Source organism: Oryzias latipes, chromosome 17 (genome assembly GCF_053564925.1).
Source record: "Oryzias latipes strain Hd-rR chromosome 17, Olatipes_Hd-rR_3.1".
Classification (NCBI taxonomy): Eukaryota; Metazoa; Chordata; class Actinopteri; order Beloniformes; family Adrianichthyidae; genus Oryzias; species Oryzias latipes.
The window spans coordinates 15,182,112-15,190,896 of record NC_136253.1 but is presented as its reverse complement, the minus strand read 5'-3'; the positions used below and the strand labels follow the sequence as shown (position 1 = coordinate 15,190,896).

General features: G+C 36.2%; 1 protein-coding gene across 1 annotated transcript; it reads right to left on the bottom strand.

Annotated features, from left to right (window-relative positions):
* Window positions 1–3,362: 3,362 nt before the first annotated feature.
* Window positions 3,363–5,913, bottom strand: LOC101174947 (uncharacterized). Its single transcript, XM_078934851.1, has 3 exons — window positions 5,895–5,913; window positions 4,237–4,539; window positions 3,363–4,114 (listed from the first exon to the last, which is right to left on the bottom strand). Exons 1-3 carry the CDS (start codon window positions 5,911–5,913, stop codon window positions 3,843–3,845), a joined length of 594 nt encoding a protein of 197 aa, XP_078790977.1. The 3' UTR covers window positions 3,363–3,842.
* Between the last annotated feature and the right edge of the window lie 2,872 nt (window positions 5,914–8,785).

Genomic DNA, 8,785 nt, shown 5'->3' with positions numbered 1-8,785 from the left:
AGCTGCAGTAGTAGGAGGCTGAATGATCCACTTTGACTTTATTGATCTTCAACTCCTATCCTGTCTGTGTTTTCTCAGCAGACAAAATGTCTTCTCTTTCTGCAATCTGTCTTAATGTTTCTTTTTTTTTTCTTGTCATTATACCAACTCATCTGAATTCCTCCACAGCTTGAAGACCAACTATTCTGGTCAATGTTAAATCATTCTGAATCATTTCTGCTGCCATGGCAACCAGTGCTGCAGAGACACAGACAGACAGGTGAAGGTCAGGATGACAGTGTTTGTTCCAGGTAGACCTGGTTGGCTCCTGATTGGCTGCAAACACTCACCTGAACACAGACAGCACAGAGCAGCAGCTGGGAGGAAAAGCATTTTGTTCAGCCGTGTTTCCTCTGCTCAACCTGAGGAGAAGTGGTGTTCTGATGCAGCTGAGGACAAAGAAGGACGAGCTGTGAGATGAGAGCAGAAGCAGAAGACTGCTGCTGCAGACGGACAGCTCAGCTGAAGCTGCTGTGTGGTTTCATCTTCCTGATTTGAATCTGACAGCAGATGAAGAGAATCTGGGTCACATGATGCACAAACACTCAAACACATTCATGTTCCACAAACACACTCAGCTTGATGCTGAACTCACAAACACACAATTTTATCTGCTGTTTAACAGCTGTGGAGCAAGGACACATTCACTTTAAATTTGATCAATGATCAATGAAACCATCAGCTGATTATTTCTATGAAAATGTAACCCTAACCTACAGAGATCTGTTTTTGTTGTCATTTCTTTTTGAAGCTGTTTTGTATGTTTTTTACACTGATTAAAGTATCCTATAAATGATTCTAATGTGCTACTGCTAAGGAAACAACAGGGGTGTAACGATTCACTTTAACAAGGGTTAGATTCAAATTATAATCTGTTGTTGCTGATCCGATTGATCTTGATATGGGTTCATTTTCAACGATCTAATTCACTGACCTAAAATTTATTCAGGAAATCTTTAGCCAAAACCTCAAAGGGTGTTACTCAAAGATAAATACCTGGTACTGAACAGTGCAGGTGAAGTTTTCCTTATTGCTTGCATTTCTTGCAAGATAATCAAGTATAAACTAAATATGTGAACAAATGAACAATTATACTAGAATTAATGGTAAATCCATTCACATTTCAGTTTCATAAAGTTCAGTCCACTGTTGGTTTTCCACATCAAAATACTCCAAACGGAACATTATCAAAACATTCAAACACAAATATAGTCACATGTTTGCCAAATTCTAAGTGTTTCAATACACTTAACTGGAATGATGGCTTGATCACTTTTTGCTGACATCACGTGTGTTGTCTGCTGTACTGCTTGGTCGTTTTTCTGTTATAGTATGATAAACTGTGTCTCAATCTAAATGGTATTTTCCATTATCGATTATAGATTGATTTGCTGCATTTTGAAAAGATTTTTTAATGATTTAGGTTGATTTGATTCAATTAACAACTTGCCACAGATAGATTGATCTGGCTGGATCATAGGAATAGAAGTTTATTCATCGATTATTCGTTGCACATCTTTAAGGGAGTGCCCTTCAGCTGTTTCAATTAAAAAGAAAGTATCTACTTGTCATACCAATCTTCACAGTACTTATTCATCAGTTCAACCAGGGTACTCGTTTCTCTTTTTTTTATGGAAGATTATAATCTGTCACAAAACAGGCAGACGGCTGGTTCCAATTGCAGCAGGTTTATTAGCTCAGCTAAAAGTCCACAAAGCTAAATCAGGCTCAGACAGGCAGGGGTCGATAACAGGCATGAGACCATCAGAGAAGAAACAGGAGTAGTCAAGATCCAAGCGAGATACGAGGGAGGCAGCAAAGAGACAAACAGGATCAGGAAATCAGAACATCTGGACAGGATATAATGCTCGGTAACGCAGGCAGAGTGGCACAAACAATACTTCGTACTGAGTGAGGCTCAGTGCAGTGCTTAAATACGCTGTGGTCGATTTGGTGAATGAGAGTCCGGTGTTCAGCACTCAGAAACTGCACACTGGGGATGCTAAGAGAGGTAGTGCGTCTCGAACTCTGGAGTTGGCTCCCACCAGTGACCAGAAGGGAAAACAGGTCTGACTTCTGTCATAAACCATGTAGGCTGTTTTTCTCCTCTGGTGACATTTAAGAAACTTTTTTTGCGGGGGCACTTTTGACCTAATCCTCATAAAGACAAGTTGAAATATATTCCTCTGGCACCAATTATTCTCCTCTCTAGATTATCTTTATTTTTTGTAATGTCTCAAAAAGAAAATAAAACCTGCAATTTATATGAATACTTTTTGACTCAGTGGCTCTCCCTGCTATCAAATCCAAACAGTAAATGTTTCATGTTTTGACACATGGTTTTGGTTGTACGAAACATTTATGGATAAAGAAAGACATTGTCTTCATTAAAAGGAACTTTTAAATAAATTAGTAAAACAAACGTAAGTATTTTTTTCAATATTATTATCTAGACTAATGTCTAAAACAAGAATATTTGTCATTATTTGGACAGTAAAAGCTGGTTGTGTGTTTGTACATCTAAGTGTGAAGCCCCACTAATGTCATGGAGGCTGCAGAGCACAAACACACACAGCCACAGGAAGATTTATTGTCTGTCAGCGTCATTTCCTGTAATAATAACCACTAAGAACAGATTCATATCTGCTGCTGTTCACATTCATCAAGCCCCTTCCGCTCTGCTCTCTGGTCGAACATCAAACACTAAACATTGTTTTGCTGCTTTAGATCAATCAGAATGGAATTTTCTTTGTGTCAAGTTTAAGAGAAGCAAAAATGTTGACTTTTTTGTACTTGATACAAATGAGTGTTCTAGATGACAGCTGTTTTATGATTCAATAGATTTTATTGTCTTTGCAACCACATATATTTGATGCAACATCTTCACATGTAACACATGTTAGGTGCACAATGTGCATCAAGGTGCTCATAACAACTTTACAGGTAAAATGGATGTTGAAAATGCGATGAAGTGACACAATTGACTGGTGAGACTTATGACGTGCATGGAAAGAAGGATGTTTTTCACAATATGGACAGTAACATTTGTAGTTTTTGAAAATTTCCTCGTGAAGCCACAGTTAACGGTTTGGAGGCTGCAGAGCACAAACACACAGCTGCAGAAAGTTTTTTGTCTGTTACTAGCACTTCCTGTTATAATAACCACTGAGGACTGATTAATAACTGCAGCTGTTCACTCATTAATCTCCCTCTTTGCTGCTCCCTGTATTGACTTTGCTTCAAAACTCTGCATCAAAACCTTTTGCATATTTGTGTTCTTGAAAGAATCATAAACTTACAGCAAAAGGAAAAAAACAAGCAGATTCTCTTTGAGTTTATTGAGAATATTGTTGCATATCATCGTAAAATAATTTCACAATTTGCATTTTACAGAATTGTTAAATGGAACAGAAGAGACCAATGTTACATTTACACAAAGCAGCTGCAGATAGTTTGATGAAGGATAAACAGCAAAGAGCCGTGATCAAAGTGATGAATGAGATGAAAGGATGAGATCTCATTAAGAGAAAAGACGAGCAGAAAACAGTCATTCAGCATGTCTGGAGTTGGTGGATGCTCCCTTGTTTCTTTGCATTTTTGTGTTCTTGAAAGAATCATAAACTTACAGAAAAAGAAAAAAACAAGCAGATTGTTTTTGAGTTTATTGAGAATATTGTTGCATATCATCGTAAAATAATTTCACAATTGCATTTAACATAATTTTTAAATGGAACAGTGATGAAAAGTGATGAATGAGATGAAAGCATGAGAGTTGATGGAGAGAAAAGACGAGCAGAAAACAGTCATTCAGCATGTCTGGAGTTGGTGGATGCTCCCTTGTTTCTGAGGATCATCAGCAGAGAGAGTCCACAGCAGTACACCAGACTCTTCACTATCAGCACTGAGTACAGCAGGCAGAGCAGCTTCACCCTGGACTCTGACTGGAAGGACAGCTTCACCAGGTCCAGAGGAGGAACAGAGGCTGTGACTGTTGTCAGAATGTTGACAATTGCTGGACGAGATGTTGGGGCTTTTGGAGCTGCTGTGGAAACTGCAGCTGGAAGTGGAGGCAACTCTGAAACAAAGAGCCAGATGTTTGCAGGGAGAAACATCATTTTTCTACTCCTCTGCTTTCTTTGACAGCATCTCTACATTAAACTGAATCTCTGTTGAACACAGTCATCAAGCCTTCATTACCTTGTTGTGTTTGGGCCTCCACTGTGCCCCCCTCATGTTTGACGGAGCAGCTGTATTTATAGGAGCTGTCCTCTTGCTGATGGAGCAACAGGATGGAGGCGCTGTGTCCCGACTCTCTGAGATCCAGCTGCTCTTCAGAGGTCAGTTTCTCCAGTGTTCCGTTGTTCTTCTGTCTTTTCCAGGAGAACTGGACCACAGGAGGAAACATGGCTGAGGCCAGACACAGCAGGGAGCTGCTCCCCTCCACATGGACTCTGGATGCTGCTGGGTACACGCTCACCACGGGCTTCAACACGGGCTTATCTGAAGTTTGACAGCAGCAACAAGCAGCACAGACACACACTCACACAGTCAACAGCAGCTTCCAGAAGTGCATTCAGTCTGATCCTGGAAACTCCATGAACTCTGATCACTAAATTCCTCATCAATGCAGCACAAAGTTCACTTCACTCACTGGATTCAGCTTCACATCAAACCGTCATCAGGAGACACGACGGCTGGAAATTGTTACTAATCTCAAACTAACTCATTTAGAACACAAGGAGATAAAAAGTAAAAGATTTTCTTTGATCATCTATGTATATAAATATATATATATATATATATATATATATATATATATATATATATATATATATATATATATATATATATATATATATATTTATATATTTATATGTGTATATAAAATACAAATATTCATAGTTTATTTATCATAACAGAATACAGATAAAAAAAATTGAAAGTTTTTATTTTTATGTAAATAATTTCTTTTTATTTTGATGAGACTTTTGAAAAATTAACTGCAAAAATAAATGAAATGCACTAACATTTAACTAAATCACTTTTTTTTTATTTTCAACTTTTAAAAAAAATGTAAAGTTACAAAATTTAAAAAACTGTTATAATACACAGATGCTTTCATTGTTCATTTTTAGGTTTTTTTATTATGTCTCTATAGTTTTTGTTGTGAGTTACAGTATGTCAAACTAAACTTTAAAATCATTCTAAAAAAATTGTCTCCAAAAATGTAGTGATTAATTTTCATTCATTCATTTTCTGTACCGTTTTTCCCTTTCGGGGTCACGGGGCTGCCGGAGCCTATCCCGGCCACTTGTGGGCAGGGTAATTGTGTGATTATTTTTCTTTTGAAAATTGAAAATTGGGTAACACTTTATATTAAGATTCTTTAACAAGCTTTGTAAACACATTAACAAGCATTATAAATTAATTTATAGGGTGTTAGTAAGACATTTATTAGTACAATAAGTCTAATAAGGTTTATTAAATTACTTAGTTAACACATTTACAAGCATTATTATTAGGATTTTTCAAGATGCTAGTGATGCATTTACTGATATTATAGGTGCCTAACAAATGTGTCAGTGTTGATAAGCTTAATAAGATTTATTAACAACCTTTGTTAACAAATTAAGAAGTATTATTATTGTTTAGGGTTCTAGTAAGATATTTATTAGCATTACAGACGCCTGACACAAGCCTAAGTGTTCATAAGCTTAATAAGTTTTATTAACTAACTTAACAAATTATTTGGCTTTATTAATGTGTCAGATGCTAGGAAGATATTTATTAGCATTATAGATGTCTTGCAAATACCTGAAAGTGTTAATAAGATTTATTAACATCTACAGTCAGACCATTGTCCTCTAAACCCATATTACTAAACTGCTTATAAGCTTTACAAATGTATTTATTAACTTTGTTAATAGTTTATTAATTGTTTTGCAGCACCCCATCTAAAGTGTGGATGTATTTTACCACAAACAACCACAAAGCATAAAGATTGTAAAAAGAACTTTATGACATTAAAACAGACTAAACATACACAAATCGTTCTGTAAAAGATATATAAAAATTCAATTCAGACAAATAATTTTTTTAAAAAAAACATATATACTGTTGTTGGATGACTAGCAACATAGCTAATAAGGATAAACTATTAGCATCTATCCTGAGTGAAACATTCATTGCAAATCCCATCACCAGGACTCAGGAGACAATTCTCTGCATTCAATGCCAACAGCATTCAACCACATTTGCCTTGCTTCAAAGTCCACAAGAAAGTTACACAAGCCAGTCATTTTTGAAGAACGAAGACAATAAACCTACAGGAGCCATGCTAAAGCTAACACGCTAACCTGCCCATCTTTGATTTTGAATCAAAGATGGGCAGGTTAACTAATGTCACCATTGGCTAATGAATCTGTCAATCAAACTCATCAGCAAAACAGGCGTGCTCACTTTCAGCCAATTGAATGGCCTCTTAGACTTTGCTTTCACACAGGTGACGAAAAAAAGCCCCGCCCATCTTTGATTCTGCACCGGTCGGTCGTTAGCGTGTTAGCTTTAGCATGGCTCCTGTAGGTTTATTGTCTTCGTTCTTCAAAAATTACTGGCTTTTGTAACTTTCTTGTGGACTTTGAAGCAAGGAAAATGTGGTTGAATGCTGTTGGCATTGAATGCAGAGAACTGTCTCCTGGTGATGGGATTTGCAATGAATGTTTCACTCAGGATAGATGCTAATAGTTTATCCTTATTAGCTATGATGCTAGTCATCCAACAACAGTATATATGTTTTAAAAAAAATTTTATTTGTCTGAATTAAATTTTTATATATCTTTTACAGAACAATTTGTGTATGTTTAGTCTGTTTTAATGTCATAAAGTTCTTTTTACAATCTTTATGCTTTGTGTTTTTTTGTGGTAAAAAACATCCACACTTTAGATGGGGTGCTGCAAAACAATTAATAAACTATTAACAAAGTTAATTAATACATTTGTAAAGCTTATAAGCAGTTTAGTAATATGGATTTAGAAGACAATGGTCTGACTTTAGATGTTAATAAATCTTATTAACACTTTCAGGTATTTGCAAGACATCTATAATGCTAATAAATATCTTACTAGCATCTGATACATTAATAAAGTCTATTAATTTGTTACGTTAGTTAGGGTAGAAGATGTTCATGATAGAGTGAGGTGGAAAAGGATGATTCGCTGTGGCGACCCCTGATGGGAAAAGCCGAAAGAGAAAGAAGAGAGTTAGTTAATAAAACTTATTAAGCTTATGAACACTTAGGCTTGTGTCAGGCATCTATAATGCTAATAAATATCTTACTAGAACCCCAAACAATAATAATACTTCTTAATTTGTTAACAAAGGTTGTTAATAAATCCTATTAAGCTTATTAACACTGACACATTTGTTAGGCACCTATAATATCAGTAAATGCATCACTAGCATTTTGAAAACATCCTAATAATAATGCTTGTAAATGTGTTAACTAAGTAATTTAATAAACCTTATTAGACTTATTGTACTAGTAAATGTCTTACTAACACCCTATAAATTAATTTATAATGCTTGTTAATGTGTTAACAAAGCTTGTTAAGGAATCTTAATATAAAGTGTTACCGAAAATTGTTTCCAAACTGCAGGTAAAGTCAGTTTTGAAGGTCAGATCTGATCTTGTTCTCAGAAACCAGCAGATGTTCCAGAATCAGTGAGACCATCAAACTCTAAATATTTGGAACATCACTCAGATTTGCAGAAATCAACAATCAGTTTAGTTGTTCAGTGAGATTTCAACATGTTTGCAGAAATGATTCAGCTTTTCTTCTGGAACAATGGCTGCTTGATGAATGCTCTGCTAATGATGAACAAACTAACATGTGAAGCTGAAGCAGCAGAAACTGACTTGAAACACATTTTCTACAATCAAACAGCTGAAGGAGCAGAAATGGTTCTTCTTACCCGTTACAAACAGTCTAGTTCCAGATCCAAAGATGTAGTAATCCCCTGACACACAGTGAGAAAGTGTGCTACAAAAACCTGTGTGCTGTTAAAGTGTCATCTGAGTGAATCAGGATCATATTTCAGCTCCATGATGAGTTTCTCTAATGTTCAGATCAACATGACTGTCTCTGTCTGCAGTAGAGGAACTTGGTGAACTGCTGTGTGAAATGAGAGAAGAAAATGACAAATATTCCTGCAGTTATTAGATGAAAGATTCATGTAGAAACTGACAGCATGAAAATGAAAAAAAGAGTAGCGCACATGTGCAATTATCCTGAAGTACATCAGTCTGGTTTCTTCTGATCCTCCTGAAATCACAGGAACATGAGAGAAACTCTGAGAAAACCCTTCTACATTGAAAAGAAGGTTTGTTTGTGTTTCTTTTTTTCTGCGGTTCCTCTTATTGCTGTGTTTATTCCATGGGGGAGCAAAGAGCATTACATGCAGTTTGGACAGAACTTCAAGCAACCACTCCCAATAAAAAAGTCAGTGTATATGTGTGTATATACACGTTTCAGGTCTCCGCGTTCAAAACTTGTGTTGACATGTCATGTTTTGAAGACCATTTTTGAGCTCTTTGTACAAAACAGTTACACTTAACCCTTGTGCTATCTCAGATGACCCCACCCTTACATTGACATGCTCTCCCTACCAGGACAAAGGTGGATAAAGGTGGAAAGATTTCATGTAATCCATGGACACCAGTGAAGATAACAAATCATTGAAGAAAAA

Bases quoted from the DNA above. Each gene is read 5' to 3' on its own strand.
- LOC101174947 (XM_078934851.1), bottom strand. The intron at 4,115-4,236 runs GTAATGAAGGCT...TCTTTGTTTCAG, and splicing joins GGAGGCCCAAACACAACAAG to AGTTGCCTCCACTTCCAGCT.